At 31.9% G+C, this 19,120-nt stretch overlaps 1 protein-coding gene across 1 annotated transcript in view; it reads right to left on the bottom strand.

Annotated features, from left to right (window-relative positions):
* Window positions 1-1,524: 1,524 nt before the first annotated feature.
* LOC129910948 (adenylate cyclase type 6) overlaps window positions 1,525-19,120 on the bottom strand; it is an 88,926-nt gene continuing 71,330 nt past the window's right edge. Inside the window, exons 21-28 of the mRNA XM_055988554.1 lie at window positions 12,361-12,522; window positions 12,136-12,293; window positions 11,916-12,049; window positions 11,632-11,741; window positions 11,087-11,256; window positions 10,100-10,281; window positions 9,795-9,919; window positions 1,525-3,165 (exon numbers count right to left, since the gene is read on the bottom strand). Coding sequence (XP_055844529.1) covers window positions 2,077-3,165; window positions 9,795-9,919; window positions 10,100-10,281; window positions 11,087-11,256; window positions 11,632-11,741; window positions 11,916-12,049; window positions 12,136-12,293; window positions 12,361-12,522 — 2,130 coding nt within the window. The 3' untranslated portion in view covers window positions 1,525-2,076. The remainder of the gene's footprint in view (window positions 3,166-9,794; window positions 9,920-10,099; window positions 10,282-11,086; window positions 11,257-11,631; window positions 11,742-11,915; window positions 12,050-12,135; window positions 12,294-12,360; window positions 12,523-19,120) is intronic.

The following is a 19,120-nucleotide window of genomic DNA, read 5'->3' on the forward strand; positions in this document are numbered from 1 at the left end:
ATTTATGTGAGCCTAAAAAAAATATTTTTTTCAGTTTAGTTTGGCCAAACGACTTTCTCGTTTTACATAGTCGCTCTTTGTCGTGACTATCGTTTACTTCACTATCGTTGACTTGCCGCTCGTTTCGTATTACTTAATAGACCCCCAGGACTTTTCACAATTTATAAACAACCCCAATACCAAAAATCAACATGTTATTGAGCTTGAGTTAGTACCCATTTAATAACTGTTTTTGAAATTTCCGAGCTAGATTTCGAATAATTTAATTTTTAAACACAAATTTTGAATAAAGAAAAAACGTCAAATAACTCGTTGCAACTGGTTTTTGCCAAAAATTTAAGTATTTCAGTACTACCTTTATTTGCAATTCTTAGACCCGTTTGCTGAATTGAAACCTAAGCATTTAAGTTCTACATAAATCCTTATGTGACATTTTACGCAGAGGAAAAAGTAGGAAATAAGAGTTTATGTTCAACATAAATTATAAAAAAAAAAAACGAAAAAAATGGAATTTTTGAACTTTAACAGCTTATAAATTAACATGTTTTATACATTGTTGAAAAGGTATATTTATCTCCTATCAGAAAAAAAAAATTTGACGAAGCTAGCTAATGCGTGAAGGTCAAACAAACCGTTTTTTGCCTCGAACTCCAGATTTTGGGGTTGTTAGGGACTTTTTAAATACCGTTTCGTAATCAGTGCGACTAGCTCTACTAAACGTGATAGGTCTCCGCCCACGTATATTTTAAAACCTCATTTTTGTAACACCGTGTTATTTAAGTTTCGATTCAGCAAATGGCCTTTATCTAAAAAAATTTGATATCAACCAATTTTCAGTCGATTTTCATAAAAAAAGGTAACTTTTTGAATTAAGAAATAAAAAAAATAACACAACTTAAGGCCTTAACATAGATTTCGGATGTTGGTCAATGGAACAAGAGTTTATTATTAAATTAGATTCGATGTAATTTGATGCAAAAGTGAAAATGATTTGACAATTTTACTGTAAAAATGGCTTAATTTCCAAATAAAAAACTTGACGAAAAATAAAAAGTCGCAAGTGATAAAAAAAGTTCTCTAAAAAATTGTGCTTCAAATATCAAAATTAAGCATTAAAAATTATCAATGCAAAATGTATGCTTTATTTATTTTTTCCTAATGCTCGCCGAATTTCTTACTAATATTAAATATATTTAAAATAGCTAATGAAAGGAAAAAAATTGTACGAAATTCAACGGATATTACGGAAAAAATATTTAATGCACACATTTTGCATTGATTTTTTTAAGCAATTTTTTAAGCAAAAACAAATAAAATATTGTGTCATTTTTTTAGACACTCTTGAGAAATCTACAGAGAAGACAATGCAATTTTAGGAAAGAAAACATAAACTGACATTGTCCTTCATTTATTTTGGCAGAAAATGTCATTTAAAAACTTTTTTAATATACATACATATGAGCTCCATCCAGTGTTTCAAGACAAAGTGTGATTTTCTATTCCATATAATAAAAAATATTTGAACAGTTCTTGGAATTAAAAATTGCTGATGTGCAACCAATTTCGATGAATTGAAAGTATTTTGGTTTAGTTTACTTTTTTACTAAAAAAAAAGGTCATATTAAGAAAATAAATTCAAAACTTACAACAACTTTTCAGATTTTTATTGTTAGAAAAGAAAATAACTAGTCAAGATGGAGGTAGGTACAACTTTACTCTTAAAAATCGGTAATGCAAGTTTAAAAAAGATTTTTTAAAATGTAAAAACTAACTTCAAGTTACCTATAATAAGTTTAGTAAGAAATTTTGTGAGGTGGAACATTTATAAAGTTCACCCTCAGGACCAATACTTATCTAAAGGTTTATTATGTCAAGATCAATTTAATAAAACAAACTATATTTTGTCAGCAAAAAAGGATATAAAAGTCCTTGAAACCAATATGCCCGCATACATACAATATTCTGATAGATCTATCAAATAAATCAAACAAAAATATAACATAAAACATTTACCCCCATTTACCACTCCATCGAGCATCCACTATCCCATTCATTCTCTACCCATCCAATTCTATCCTACTCCATTGTGTTCGTTACATCAAGAAGAACATAATTAGCACTTCCTTTGCTGTTTATCAATGTCAAACTACGACTATTGGGTATGACATATGCCTGCGTCGACAATCCTATCGGGCACATCGACTGTGAATTTTTGATGGGACTCCTTTGTGTATCTAATTTCAATAGTTTCGTCCATTCATGATGGTCATGCGAGTCGTCGTCGTCCTTGTCTTTGTTCACATCGTGGATGTCCTCGTTTTCGAAACTTTTGCTGCTGCTGCTGTTACGATGACGACGTTCCATTGTTGTTGTTGTCACTGTTGATGATGTTATCGATTTGGTTGTGTAACTTGTAAATTGAATTACTCGTTCTGACTTGAAATTCAAAACTGTTTCCTTTTTGACAAGATTCTTAGTGGATTCAGCTTGCCGGAGGCTTATCTGTTGTTTATTGCTCAAATCCGAAAGGCTTATGTTGTTTTTAAGGAGAATCTGGAGATTCTCAATGGAATCCTTGAGAGCTGCCTTCTCGCTCATCATAAGGTCGTATTTCAGTTCGGTGATTTTGGTCTTGGGGACAAATGTTTGTTTATTGGTCAAGGAGTCGGGTGTACAATCACCACCACCACCACTACCAGCCACACATGTCCCACAACTACTAATACCAGTTACATTACCACCACCACCACCCCCACCCGTACAAGGAATTGTCTTCACAATGGACACATGTTGACTGCCGAAGGCTGTCATACTTGAACTGTTCGATTGACTTGGGGTGATTCCGGCACTGTATGTGGTTGTTCCGAAGGACGATGAGATATTATGCTGACGGCACAATGATTTGCGTCTCTGTGATGTGAGATTACTCATGTTGGAATTCATGTCAACTTCATCGGCTGATACGTCCTCCGAGTTACCGCTGTTTTGGTTTGGTAAAATGTTTGCATTTGGTTCGATAGTTGGTTGAGGACTTGCAAGCGTTGGAGGTTGCTTGCCCTTGAGAAAATATGTAACCATTGTTCCTTTTCCTTTGACGTTGACATTGCCACGACAGGTTAAGAGATAGCCTCGATGTTCCAGAATGTTGAATGTTTCTTGGGTAACCTAGTTTGATAAAAGAAAATAATAATAAAATAGTTTGGTTACAATTTTGCAATTTTTCAAATAGAAAAAGTTTCAACGGATATAAAAATAGAACAAATTTGTTAATTTGTGTGGAAAGTAATGGGGCTCCTCTAATCTTTTAGAAATCTTGTAAACAAAGTTAAAAAGGAAACCTACTATTTGTGGTCTTAATCAAAAAGTATTAGGTACCTACGATCTGCGAAGTAAAAACCATGACAGGACGAATCGAATGAGCATCTTCTAGGAATTTTGCTTTGATAGAGTCAGAAGTGGGAATAAAAAGGTCTTCTTACACAAAAGAAATGATATTAAATTTGCCTTGTCAGTTCTAATTACAAACCCACGAAATCACAAAGTAACCATTCAAAGGTACTCAACCTAATAACTTGTATAACCCAAGTGAAGTCGGATTTCATTATTTATCAAAGTGAAATAAGACTAAATGTGTCTGTTTTGTAATTTGAAATCTGAATAGACTGAAGTTTTCTGCAGGGTTGTAAAAATCCATCAGGTAGGTATACCTACACGCAGTGGCGTATTGAGGGGGGGGCTCAGGGGGCTCAAGCCCCCCCCAAGCCTCCAAAATCATGTTACTATTTAGCTGATTTCATCATAATCTACATGATTAACTGAAACTTCTTCGTAAATCGTAGAGAATTAAAAGCAGCTGAAATGATCGAGCCCCCTCCAAATTATAAAATGGTTGTTTGTGTTTGCTTGAGTAAGTGCCTTAGTTCACGTTGAGGTTTAGGATTTTCAGGATTTTAGTCCAATTCAGAATTCTTCAAATAATGCGTTTGTTGTTTTGACGTCGAATAACGTCACCGTTAAATTTAGCAAAGCTTCTTATGCAATCACGTCGTATTTTATTGTCTTGAGTATATTATTTTTTTTCAAAAATAATATTTTTCTCAAAGATATTGGAAATACAAATTTTTTATATCTCAATATCTTAGTGGTCATCATAACTAATGGTTTATTTAAGCAAATTCCAGTTTGTGCTTCTGATTTGTATTAAAAATGGAATATATTATTAAAAAATATATATTTCGGATTAAACATCAAAAGAATATTTCATTGAAAACTAGTTTTTTAGACTTTTTCGTTCTGGATTTCACTTTTTGAGCATTCACTTGCGTTGCCGATAGTGAAATTAGGTGTTCTACATTTTTTCGCTCATTTCGATTTTCTGATCGAATTTGATTCGCTTTGTTTCTGCTCGTGAACTTGGTATCTTTTTCAATGAATCTCCAATTTTTGGACAAAATATTATCAAAACTTATATTTTTTTTCACTTACATATTTCATATGTCTCGCAAAATGTGACTTCTTATTTTTTCTTTTAAATTCTGCTTAATAAAGTTGCCAATAAAATTGCATCCATGTTCAAAGTAGCAGTAATTTAACTTTAGAAACAAAATAAAAATGGATGATCCTTCAGTTTTGACAGTTCGAAGCATTTTGGAAGTTTTCGAAATCGATCGAAGATCAATTTCACGTGAAATTGAAAAGTTCACTTTCGGTCGAATTCCGGAAATATGGGCATTTATACCGAAAAAAGTGATGAGTATAGCTCAAAAACTAGACGTGATAGGAATAAATCTGTAAACAGTTTCGAATTCAGCACCTGAAAAAGTTCGAACAAAAAAGTGTTTTTTTTTTAAAGAAAACACCTTGCTGTTTGTGTTAAATTGCTGTTTGTGTTAAATGTTTGGGATACAAGAACTAGGAAAAATAGCTACTTTGAATGTGAAAGGAAACAGTAGTACGAAGTTGTCGGGAGCAGTAAAATGCTACTATACGACTTTTAGTACCGCAGCACAGCGCTTTTCTCTCGATCAAAGATGAATAAAAAAAGATACAAATTTGTAGTACATTTACCTTATCAAAAATTTTTGTAAAATTTTTCAGCCCCCCCCAAATTTTTTTCTGGATACGCCACTGCCTACACGGTTAAAAATTCTGTCGTATTCTTAAATGCAACCTTTGGAATAAGGACTTTTTCCAAAAAACATTAGTTTTTAATATTGCGATTTTATTACACAGTTTTTTTTAATAATTTGTTTATTAATTTCAAATACAAATTATTAAAATGTAATCAAAAGTGTTGAAATATAAGAAAATTTGAAATTAAAACTAAGTCCTTTGCACCTAAATTATAACTTTATCTGGTAAAGAATTGAAATAAAATACTCGTTATAATAAAAAATCTGAATTTGCACTGTTTTGAAGGCGATTTGTGTTTTTTCGAACTTCGAAGTAAAATGTAGGTATGAATGACTGAAATTTGATCGGCAATAAGATTTCACTTCACATAGTTTGTGAAAAAAAAAAAAAAAAATAAAGGAGATAATAATATCACCATTATTTTTATGATGAGTAATCACTTTAAGAAATTTTTTGTTTTATTTTTTAAGAAGTAAGAATACTTAAAATACTTAAAATATTTAAAAAGAAAAAGAAAAATCTAATCTTATATATAAAAATGAGTTCATTTAGTGTGTGTGGCCGATAAACTCGCGTTTGGCTGGTCCGATTTTGGTAATTTTTTTTTGTTTGAAAGGTATTAATGTGTAGATGGTTTGTATACAAAAAAAATAATACCTTTTCTCACATCTTTACATAGCTGTCAATTTGTACGAGTAAAAAAACACTCTCACTTAAAAAAAAAAAAACTAAGCTTAATTTGTAAACAAATTTATTAGACAGGCTTTCAAAATAATTATTATCGTTTAAGGCCTGATTTTGACAACATTTGCGTATACATGTTAATAGTTCGCAAATATGAATTTAATCAGATTTTGTTGTGTCATGCTGTGGATATGTATTTAGGTATGTATGCAAAAAAAGAACGATTAAATTCTATTTTTTTTGCTCAAAAGAAGTTCAATTCTGAGGAGTACCTACTTTCAACTTCGTGATGCCATTAATGATGGTAATGTTAATGATATTGGTCAGTTCACTATTTTGCTAACTTCATACACTGGTGCACACTGGGGCCTACTGTATGGGTGGCTGATGTGATATTCTTATATATAGTAAATTAAAGTTTGGTTTTGTGTACGTTCGCTAACCGGCCAAACCGGTTGTCTGATTTTCTTTAATTTTTTTTTAATAAAAGAGGAATAAGAGTAGAAAGTTTATTACAAAAAAAATTGATGATTTTTTAGGGTAAATAGGGGTACATTGAAAAAAGAGGCTATTTTCTAAACGGTAAGTTTTAGAGATCTGAGTTTTTTAAATTGATAGATACATTTATTGTTAGTTTGGAAAAGGTAATGAAAAAATTCTAAAAAATTTCAAAATTAAGTTGTTAAGGGTTTTTTGCAGTCAAAACATGTGATATACCTTCGACAAAAGATTAATTACAGATAGGCAAAATTTTGTACAGAAATTCGAATTACACCATTAGAAAGATACTAAAAAAAAAATAGGCGTCTCATACGGATTTTTTTCATAGACCCTGTACTTTTAAATATGAATTTTCGAAAAAAAACAAGGAATTTTTAAAAAACTGCGAAAAATTTTAAATTAATAGGACATATGGGTTTTAGTTATGCGCATGCATGTGCAAATAATTGAATTTTTAAAATGATTTTTGACCGAATAACGGGAAAAACAAGTTTTTTTGTTCCAAAAACAAAAAAATTCTTACTTTTTTTGTAGGCATCGTAGAAATATCATTAAAACGTCATGTGAAAGGTGAAATAATAGGCTTTCACATGATCTAAAATTTATTATAGGTTGTCATCGAAAAAATTGATTTATAGCATGAGAAAATAAAGTATATGTTTTTTTTGTTTTTATTAAGAGACAATTAAATTGATTCTCTCCATTGCATCCATGTTGCTTACAATCAATTTTGAGAAATTCACATAACGCCATGCTTTTCATAGCGTAGGAATAGCTTGCCGAGAGAACCAGTTGAGCGAACCACGCTCTTGCACATTATGGGGTAGCATATTTCCGCTGACTCGCACATGCTTTACGAAAAAATTTAACTATATGTAGGTACCAAAATGAGAGATCAAAATATTTTCTAAAGTAGAGTAAAAATGGGCGTAAGAAAGGGCAGGCTAAATAGCATACACATTATTCAAATTTATAAAGAGCCGTTAAAGTGCGATATTGATAATAGGGTGTATTTGCAAAACGCTGATTTTTTAAAGTGCCGTAACAAGCCGTATTGAAATATTTATGGAAAAAACGTTTGAAAGAGTTAATAACTTTGCATTGTGAAATTTTGTGTGGTGCAGCATTGTAGTGCATGTAGTGAGCATTTTACTTAGGCTACTTTTTGCTAAAAGTTTAAAAGTGAATATTTTTAGACTCATTTTACGAACTTTTAAAGTTTTAATCTCTTTTTTTTTGTTCATTACAAAGTCGAAAATTGGAAATAAATACAAGAAATGGCGGAACGAAGTCCGCCGGGTCAGCTAGTATACATATAAAAATCTCATGTCGCAGTGTTTGTTACCAAACTCCTCCGAAGCGGCTGGACTGATTTTTATGAAATTTTGTACACATATCGGGCAAGTCTAAAAATCGGCCAACATCTATTTTAATACCACTAAATAGTTAGGGTGGTCCAACCAAAAATTTTTTTAATGTATTTTGAGAACGATTTTTATGAAATTTTGTGGGTATATCGGGTAAATATAAGAATCGGCCAACATCTATTTTCATACCATAAATGGTTAGCGTGGTCCACTCCAATTTTTTTTTTACGATTTTTTCAAGTGTTGGATTTATATTGTTTTCAAGGGGTTCAAAAGAGTTAGTTTCCAACTTATATGAATAGCCTGAACTAGTAATATTTTATATTCTAAATACAGAAATTTTAAGCCTACAAACATCAATTTTGATGATGCGATCAAAAGAACTAAAAAAAAACACATTCTTTTATTTATAAAGACCTGGGGTCGAATTACCGCATACGATTACGATCATACGTTAACGTTTTGAATATTGTTGTCTCTTATTTATCAGTACAAAAAGATAGAGACATATAGCGTCAATACGTTAACGTGTGAACGAAATCGTATGCCTTAATTCGGCCTCTGTATTTGATGTTGTGACCCGATTTTTTTTTGTTAGAAAAGATTGACACACTCTAAAATTGGAATTTAATAGCAGAAGAGGCGTAAGAGGCTGTCCGCCAGGTCAGCTAGTATCATTATAATAAACTGAAACTTTAAATTGAGGAATAAGTCCTAGATTTTAAATACAAAAATATTTAAATTTCAGTAAATTTTGTTTTGAATTAAAAAATGTATGCAATTAAAGTATTAAATTTAAATAAAATGTTGGTGTTCCCTCCCATGTCACCCAAATTTTCTTAGAATCTTCACCAATTTTTAACCGTGTATATTTTTTAATATAATAGTCGAATTTCTTAAAATTTATTTTTTGAAATACTTTTTTAATAGGTACAAAATTTGTAGTTGTAATAAATATTTTTTTATGGAAATATTTTTCAGTTGTAATTAAAGCATTTTTTCAATGCTAATTTTTTCATTGTCTATAATTTTTTTTTTAATGCAAGTTTTTTTTATTTGCAATAATTTTTTTTTATTTCAAATGCATTTTTTTTAATTGATATTTTTACATTTTTACAACCCTGCTTGAACCTTGAAGGCATGTTTTGGACTAATAAAGATGGGATTTTATATTCCTAGCACTTGCAATGGGTGATAAGTGATAACCAACAAAAAATAAGTTGCCTTAGTCAATTTTTGTGTAGCCCTGTTGCGAAGCTTGGATCGAAGATGTCTTCTTCCGAATAAAGGCTTAAAAATATTTGGATTGCCAATTACTTTGCAACCAAAAGTGGAAAGAAATTTCGGATTCCATGATCTACCTATTAATAAACTGAAAGAAACCTACGCTTTAACGTTGAATTTGCAGAACATTTTTTAAAATGCAATTTTTTAAACAAGAGGTATAACCCTTGAACGATATTTTTTTTTTAATTTCATTATCTAAACGGATCACTAAAAACTTTTATCTTTAAACAAAAACCTAGATTCAAAGATATTTTCAGTCGAAAAAAGAAAATATTTCGACTGCAAATAACTCTTCAACCATACATCCCATTATTTAAATTTAAATTTCAATTCAATCTTGACAATTTGACAACTTTACCCAAAGTGGGAGATACACCCACATGACAGTATTAATTAAAAAGACAAAACTTGAATCTGTTTATCTGACCCTGACGACCACAATCCCTTACCAATCAAGATGATATCCCACTCGTGTTCCGTTATCAAGCTTATAGATCCCTTACCAATGAGTAAAGATATTCATTAAAACCTTTTGTTTTCTTTCAATTTTGGACACTCTGGGAAATATATATTTTAAACACAACCCCTCAACCTCTATCAAATGGATGCTTTTGTGTAAATAAATACCATCTTTTAGCTAGAAACTATCGGACTGCCCTCCCACTCTGTATTTATCCCTATAACTAAACAACTGATTCAATTTCCTTTAAACCACATCCATTCACTGATTTGCCCAAAACTCATTCAACCAACTAAAACAATAGATATAAATTAACTTATCCATCTGGGCATGTATGCATACACACAGTTTAATCGAATTACCTGAATGTGATCAATTAGACCAGTTGAATCCATGCGGGAGGCGACATTAACAGCATTACCCCAAATATCGTACTGTGGCTTCCTGGCGCCTATTACCCCTGCAACCACTGGACCAATATTGATACCTAAAAACCATTTGATGACAAAAATGATTATTATGCAAAATGTATTAATTAAACTGATTATAATCTTTAAGTAGTGGTTAAAGGTTTTGGTTTTAAGTGTGTGTTGACTGCTGAGTGTTGAAAGTTATTGAATTGAAATAATGTGGGTGTATTGGTGGCGGTTTGATTGTTCAAACTTACCTATCCGCATCCGGAAATTATTAAACGAATGTTTATTTAAATCGTCGATCTTATCAAAGAGCAGCAGGGAGTAATCTGCCATGGCAGTGACATGTACAAAGTTCTCCATGTCGCACGTGTTGGCGGTTAGGCCGGAAGCGGCCATGTATGTGGCTCCTGTGGATTTTATTTTCTCAATGTATCTGAAAGAAAAGAAATAGTGACAGTTTCTGTGGGATTTCCTTCCATTTTAAAAGTCAATTCAAATTCAATTCAAATTCAATTAAAATTCAATTCAAATTCAATTCAAATTCAATTCAAATTCAATTCAAATTCAATTCAAATTCAATTCAAATTCAATTCAAATTCAATTCAAATTCAATTCAAATTCAATTCAAATTCAATTCAAATTCAATTCAAATTCAATTCAAATTCAATTCAAATTCAATTCAAATTCAATTCAAATTCAATTCAAATTCAATTCAAATTCAATTCAAATTCAATTCAAATTCAATTCAAATTCAATTCAAATTCAATTCAAATTCAATTCAAATTCAATTCAAATTCAATTCAAATTCAATTCAAATTCAATTCAAATTCAATTCAAATTCAATTCAAATTCAATTCAAATTCAAAATCCCTTTAAATATCCAATTAAGAACCCTTTATTCTTGTTTTAAGGTACCAAACAATTTTCTTTTACAAATAATTGAACTATTTCTCTTGAATCTTGGAGCATGATTGCAAGGGAACAAGTTACTTTTTTCATAATTGAAACAGGTGTTCTTGAAAATTAAGCTCATTAAAAGCAGTTGACTTCCGTCAAAAGTTTTTCCTTTTCATTTCCAAAGAACTCCCACTTATGGAATCCTCTTAAAAAGTCAAAGCCTTTTTAGTTTCAATTTGATACCTTTGCTTTCAACCGAATAAAACAAAAAAAAAAAAAAAAAAACTTTCAACTTTTCCTTTCATCCTGTCTGCCCTATCAAATTAACAAGAATAACTTACCGAAATCTTTCGTCACTTAGCAACTCATCAAAATCAGCTATAATTTCATTTAACAGTCTTAAGCACTCAACTCCTTCATTATTTGACTCAAGTTCAACATAGAACTCGGAAAAGTTGGGTATTGAAGCAAACAGGATACACACACTATCGCACTGTTCATGATACAGATCCTGTAAGAAAAAAAAGGAAATAATTTAACTTAAAGGAGTCGAGTTTACAAAAAAAATCCTTATATTCATTCAATTGTAATGATCCTTGAATACCACTACAACTGCAGACTGCAAATTATTTTATTATAAACCAAAGCAAAGCAAAGTACTTTTCGTGTTGTATATGTGCCACAACGAGAATACACACAATGGCTCCTTAAGGATATATTCAACTAAAGTACACAACACTCGAATGCACCTTGTTCTGAGTACACATGCAATTTAAATAAATGCATTGCACGTAATGGGATTGCAAGTGTATCATCTCTGGAGAAGGCAAGGAGCATCGCTATACCACGTAGTCAGTGCTATAGCCCCCTTTGTTAAGATACTTACGTCGATATTTTTATCCCTGCTCAAAAAGTGCTCAGCCACATGCACCGGAAGGATATTTTCCAGGAGTTTTCTATTGTACGCCTGTAAGTGCTCCATGTCCTCCTTTTCCTCTGTTAAAAAAAAAAAAAAAAAAAAAAAAAACAGACAAAAGGAGGAGTGAGAAATCATATATAAAAGCTTTTTCTTCTATAAACAGAATCACGTGCCTCAAATATTATTATATTGCATCAACTATAGTATATCGCCAGGTGAACAATATCCTTTTTAACTACAATATAACTTACCAGTGGCTTGCAGCTTCCAGATAAAATCCAACCTGTACGTTGCTTCCGTTTGATGGCTATGGAATATCAAGGCCATAACGAACGTCAATAGAAAAATTAGATCAATTATGTATCGAAATAATGTTTCTTCGTTCCTTGATGATGGGCGTTTCAAGGATGAAAAAGGATACGTTTAGTTATTTTTGCTTCTTGTTTTTTTTTTTAAGAAAAAGTAACTTACTCTAATGAAATGCGAATCCCCCGCTTCGAATAGTAACACATCGAATAGCCGATGTAGAAGAGTCCTGCCGATAGCAGGAGGATGATTTTAAGCAAAAGCCGGAGCACTTGGTAAATGGCACATGTCATCGTTGATAACAGAGTTAGAAGTAGAAAGGTCTGAAAGCCAACCAATTAGTTTGGGGGCAAAAAAGATGATTATAATCAAAGTGAGGCTTCCACTTACATTAATGACTAGGTAGTGATCACAGAGCATGACTTCGTTCTCTCCATCCCCGTTGCCAGCACCAGATGATGTTGCTCCTTCTGATGCTAGTGTTTCTGGTCCAATGAGGGTGGAAGAATTGTGTTCTTCTAAAGAAGACGTGTCACTTAGGTCTTCGAACATCTATAGAAAATGCGTGGGGTGTAATTAAAAAAAAAGAGGAATATGAGTGCTTTCAGAGAAAAAAAAAATAGAGCTCATTTAAGGGTTTTGTTACAAATAATTCTGGAGCCTTGAATACCTACTTATTAAACTTCTTTTGAGATTATTAAGGGAGAACTTTTGAATTTTTAGAAAAAATAAAAATCGAAAAAACCTTGTTTCCTCTTTTTGGATATTTCAATGACATATGGAGGAAATTGTCCAAAATTTCTTTTTTTGCAATTTGTTTTAGGAAAATCCGAAAAAAAAAAATAAATCTGTATAATTTTCAACAAAAGGCATAAAAGTCATATTATCTGTAAACCGAAAGTTGTTTGTACACTTTGGTTCAATCTGCCACCAAACAGTTTTCTGTTATGAATAGAGCTTAAGGACCTTGCTTTTGATGTCTAACTCGATTGATATGGAGGGAATTTTTAAAAATGGATTTTTTGGCAAGGGGTTAACTTTGATTTTTTCAAAAAATCTGAAAAAAATAAATTTGTATTTTTGAAACGAAATACATAAGCCTGTTCACTGTGAACTCATATCTGAAAACCAAAATTGGCTTCGAAACTTTCTTCAAAAGATATCGGCTCTGGTGTACCTATAAGGAAAAGAAAGAGAAAAAAATGTTTGGTTGGAAATATCTCAGTAACCTACCAGACCTCTAAGAAACTTTCAGTTTTCAGTTATGAATAGAACTTAAAAAGACCTATCTTTTGATGTCTCATTCGATGGATTCGGAGGAAATTTTTAAAAATGGATTTTTTTGGCAAGGGGTTAACCTTGATTTTTTCTCAAAAATCTAAAAAAAATAAATTTGTAATTTTTTCACCGGAATGCATAAATCTGTTTACTGTGAGCTCATATCTGTAAACCAAAACTGTTTTATAGAATTTGGTGAAAGATATCGGCTTTGGAGTATAAGGAAAAATAGAAAAAAAATGTTTGGTTGGAAATATCTCAGCAACCAGACCTCCAAGAAACGTTTAGTTTTCAGTTATGAATAGAACTTAAAAAGACCTATCTTTTGATGTCTCACTCGATAGATTCGGAGGAAATTTTAAAAAATGGAGTAGGTATAAGGAAAAATAGAAAACAAATGTTTGGTTGGAAATATCTCAGGAACCAGACCTCCAAGAAACCTTTAGTTTTCAGTTATGAATAGAACTTAAAAAGACCTATCTTTTGATGTCTCACTCGATGGATTCGGAGGAAATTTTTAAAAAATGGATTTTTTGGCAAGGGTTTAACCTTGATTTTTTCTCAAAAATCTGAAAAAAATAAATTTGTAATTTTTTCACCGGAATGCATAAATCTGTTTACTGTGAGCTCATATCTATAAACCAAAACTGTTTTAGAGAATTTGGTGAAAAGATATCGGCTTTGGAGTAAGGAAAACTAAAACAAAAAATGTTTGGTTGGAAATATCTCAGGAACCAGGCCTCCAAGAAACCTTTAGTTTTCAGTTATGAATAGAACTTAAAAAGACCTATCTTTTGATGTCTCACTCGATGGATTCCGAGGAAATTTTTAAAAAATTGATTTTTTTTGACCTTGATTTTTTCTCAAAAATCTGAAAAAAATGAATTTGTAATTTTTTTACCGGAATGCATAAATCTGTTTACTGTGAGCTCATATCTGTAAACCAAAACTGTTTTAGAGAATTTGGTGAAAAGATATCGACTTTGGAGTATAAGAAAAAATAGAAAAAAAATGTTTGGTTGGAAATATCTCAGGAACCAGACCTCCAAGAAACCTTTAGTTTTCAGTTATGAATAGAAATTAAAAAGACCTATCTTTTGATGTCTCACTCGATGGATTCGGAGGAAATTTTAAAAAAATGGATTTTTTTGGCAAGGGTTTAACCTTGATTTTTTCTCAAAAATCTGAAAAAAATAAATTTGTAATTTTTTCACCGGAATGCATAAATCTGTTTACTGTGAGCTCATATCTATAAACCAAAACTGTTTTAGAGAATTTGGTGAAAAGATATCGGCTTTGGAGTATAAGAAAAAATAGAAAAAAAATGTTTGGTTGGAAATATCTCAGCAACCAGACCTCCAAGAAACCTTTAGTTTTCAGTTATGAATAGAAATTAAAAAGACCTATCTTTTGATGTCTCACTCCATGGATTCGGAGGAAATTTTTAAAAAATGTATTTTTTTGGCAAGAGGTTAACCTTGATTTTTTCTCAAAAATCTGAAAAAAATAAATTTGTAATTTTTTACCGGAATGCATAAATCTGTTTACTGTGAACTCATATCTGTAAACCAAAACTGTTTTAGAGAATTTGGTGAAAAGATATCGACTTTGGAGTATAAGAAAAAATAGAAAAAAAATGTTTGGTTGGAAATATCTCAGGAACCAGACCTCCAAGAAACCTTTAGTTTTCAGTTATGAATAGAACTTAAAAAGACCTATCTTTTGATGTCTCACTCGATGGATTCGGAGGAAATTTTTAAAAATCGAATTTTTGTGGCAAGAGGTTAACCTTGATTTTTTCTCAAAAATCTGAAAAAAATAAATTTGTAATTTTTTCACCGGAATGCATAAATCTGTTTACTGTGAGCTCATATCTATAAACCAAAACTGTTTTAGAGAATTTGATGAAAAGATATCGGCTTTGGAGTAATAGTCCAATAAATGAAGCTAAAAAAAAGGGGGTTACCCTACAAAAGGTCCGGTAGTTCTAAATTTTTGATATGTTGTTAGGTATGGTTAGTAGATAGAAAAACCAAATTTCCACAACCACGCCCCCTCCGCCCCCTTCAGCATCACCGAAAAACCATAAAAATCTGGCACTTTTTTCACTTTTATGCCCATAACTTTCTTCTGGTGCATTTTTTTGAAAAAAAGTTGTTGGTAGACTTGTAGAAAACATAATTTCCTACGAAAATGACCTTGGTAGTATTTTTATACAACCAAAAACAACGAAGTTATGAAGCTTCCAAAAACATGTAAAATTTCGGATTTTGCAATATTTTCAGTTTCTTGTCACTTAACAGAGCTATAACTCTTTAACAATTGACTTTTACGCAAAAGTCTTCATAATCAATCTTATAGACAATTTAATTACCTAAAATAAAATGTAACCCACTTTGATTTTGTGAATCAAATAACCGAGTTAGGGCTAAAATAGTAAAAAAGTATTTTTGATAGTTTTCGACACTTTTTGAATTATCCATTAAATGAATAATTTGTATCCCACAAAAGGTCGGGTGGTTCTTATTTTATATTTAATCAAGTTTTAATGGTAGATTGAAAAAAAAATTCATAGCCACGCCCCCTCCGCCCCCTTAACCATACGAAAAAACCAATTCTGCATTTTTTCAGTTTTATGCCCATAGCTTCCTTCTGGTCATTTAAATGTGAAAAATTAATGTGCAAAATTGTAGAACACAAAATTTTCTACAACTTGCACATCCAATATCCACCAAACTAAGAATTTAAAAAAAAGTTACAATTTCCGATTTTCTTTATTTTCAGTTTCTTACCTGTTTACAGCGCTATAACTTCCTAATTTTTAATTTTTAGCCAAAAATCCTTTTGTAGGGAATTCATTTTCATGAAGACAACTTTATACTTTTGATAAGAACCAGGTAATAGTAAGTATTTTATTTTAATAAAAGTCATATTTCTTAATAACCTAGTTTAATATCTCATGCGCTTATAAAGCGGTGGGCTATGAGTGGACGAAGGTAAAAGAATTGGGGTATGAGGGGCAGGGGTAGCAGGTGGGGAAATATAGAAGTAATAGGTGGAGTTGAAGATGGTGAATTATGAGAAAAGTTGGCTTCGTTGAATTTTTCTTCAAATTGATCGATGATATCTGATCTTCTTCGTCGTCATCTTCATAAAAAATTCATGTGGACGATTTTGACAGGATTGTCCACAGCAAAACTTACAGAATGTGGAACATTTAAGTCCCTCTTTCCTGCATCTGCCAGCTCCCATGCATCTAGGCACATAAGTATTTGCATGACACAGCTTTCATCAATTTTTGGGGAGCAGGATCTTGCACAGTTTTAATGGGTTGCAATACGTGGCATCCTCTCGTCCAGCCCCATTCCAGAGGTTTATCTCAATACCCATCCACGCCATGATCTGGTGATAAATCCGGAGGAAATGAAAGTGTGCTGGATCTGTTGTAGGCGGTAGTTTGCACAGATTAAGTTTGTTGAACTGCTCATAAATTTGAAATATCGAAGAAAGCTTAGAGATTGACTACTCTGCCCATAATCTCGTAAAGGCCCTAACTACAAAATTTTCGATTTTGATTTTTTTGCATATTCGGATTTAGGGTATTGTCTCTGATTTATTCTCATTTATTTTTTTAGGTTAGGTCTTCAAATAAGTCAGAAAATTCAAAATATACATTTGATTTTTTTCATTTTTATATGCAAATTGCGATATTAGATTTATTTTCTGATCTCTGGCATTTGGGTCTTTAGCTTCTCTGCAGCTTCAAGTGCAGAGGGGTTTTTGAAACAATTTGCAAAATTTGTTTTTTTTTTCCGAAAACAAAGATGTTTGAGGTGGTGTCACATTCACTTATGGCATGAATGAGTAAGACGTTCTAAATAGAATTGAATGTGAAAAATGAGAATTCATCAGATAAATTGATCCTCCCAGGTTTTTGAAGGTACACGTTCTCGGCCCTAGGTATAGTAAGTCGATGTCTTCCTCAAAAATCTTTGAAGCTCTATGGTACCTGCTTTAGATACTAATTCTGGCCCAACTGGAAGAAAGCATCCGTAGGTTCGAGTTGAATCAGGGGTGGTTGTGGTTGCATGATAGTAGAAACTTCAAGTAGCTGCACCTCGTGGTGACTTGATGAAAAGCCAAGGGATGTAATCATATCAATGAGAAGCTTAGGACCTTCTTATACATATACAGATACACTTATTTCTGTTAGAAGGATCGGGGACGAGCAGCAGCTATATAACAGCATGGGATAAGGACAAACATTTCCTTTTCCTTTTATCCAAAGGGCCACTCTTATTCTTCAGTATTACAGTTTCAAAAAATAGAGGATGGGTAGGGTACTCATCTGTATTGTAAACTTTAGACCGAATGACTTCCAAAACTGTGCCTGCAGCTGATTTGACTACTCTCAACCTTTTAACCTTCTTCATACTTCTAAGGCAAACAGGATTTGACTGTTCTATTACCCATTTTATAATCACCCGTGTTGTGATTTACAACTGAAAATCGATTGTTGATAAATACTGAAATTTGGGATTTTTAAACCAAAATTATAGGAAAACTGGTGAACTGGAATTTTGTAATTAGATTTCTTTATAACGACTAGGACCATTCTTTGCTTTCAAAACTTTTTTTAATTAAGTAATAAGATATTAAAATTAAATTTGTATCAACTATCGATTGATAGTTGTATATTAGGGTGGTCCTTATTTTACTCTTTTTCGAAAATTGAGTGCGACGCCCCTAGATTGGTTCCAAATCAGGAAAAAAAATACCCTATTTTTTTCAAATTTTTATCTCTGACTCTTCCTGGCCCTATTTTGATAAGAAGTTACTATAGCAAGGGATATATTCTGTGTCCAGTGTTGGGTAAATGGCGGATTTTGGATATAAACTTCTTAATTAAATATGGTCAGGAAGGGTTAGGAATAAAAATTTGAAAAAATTAGGGCTTTTTTTTCCTGATTTGGAACCATTCCAGGGGGCGTCCCCAATTTTTTGTTCCTAAGGACCACCCTATTGTATATAGCAATAAAGCTGAACCTCCTTCAATCGTACTTGTCAACTCATCAACTCATATATGAAACTTCATAAAACTGAAAAAATGCAGAATTGGTTTTTGGCGTATGGTTAAGGGGGCGGAGTGGGCGTGGCTATGAATTTTTTTTTCAATCTACCATTAAAACTTGATTAAATATAAAATAAGAACCACTCGACCTTTTGTGGGATACAAATTATTCATTTAATGGATAATTCAAAAAGTGTCGAAAACTATCAAAAATACTTTTTTACTATTTTAGCCCTTACTCGGTTATTTGATTCACAAAATCAAAGTGGGTTACATTTTATTTTAGGTAATTAAATTGTCTATAAGGTTGATTATGAAGACTTTTGCGTAAAAGTCAATTGTTAAAGAGTTATAGCTCTGTTAAGTGACAAGAAACTGAAAATATTGCAAAATCCGAAATTTTACATGTTTTTGGAAGCTTCATAAATTCGTTGTTTTTGGTTGTATAAAAATACTACCAAGGTCATTTTCGTAGGAAATTATGTTTTCTACAAGTCTACCAACAACTTTTTTTCAATAAAATGCACCAGAAGAAAGTTATGGGCATAAAAGTGAAAAAAGTGCCAGATTTTTATGGTTTTTCGGTGATGCTGAAGGGGGCGGAGGGGGCGTGGTTGTGGAAATTTGGTTTTTCTATCTACTAACCATACCTAACAACATATCAAAAATTTAGAACTACCGGACCTTTTGTAGGGTAAAACTCCTTTATTTACTGGACTATAAGGAAAAATAAAACAAAAAATGTTTGGTTGGAAATATCTCAGCAAACAGACCTCCAAGAAACCTTTAGTTTTCAGTTAT

Source organism: Episyrphus balteatus, chromosome 2 (genome assembly GCF_945859705.1).
Source record: "Episyrphus balteatus chromosome 2, idEpiBalt1.1, whole genome shotgun sequence".
Lineage (NCBI taxonomy): Eukaryota > Metazoa > Arthropoda > Insecta > Diptera > Syrphidae > Episyrphus > Episyrphus balteatus.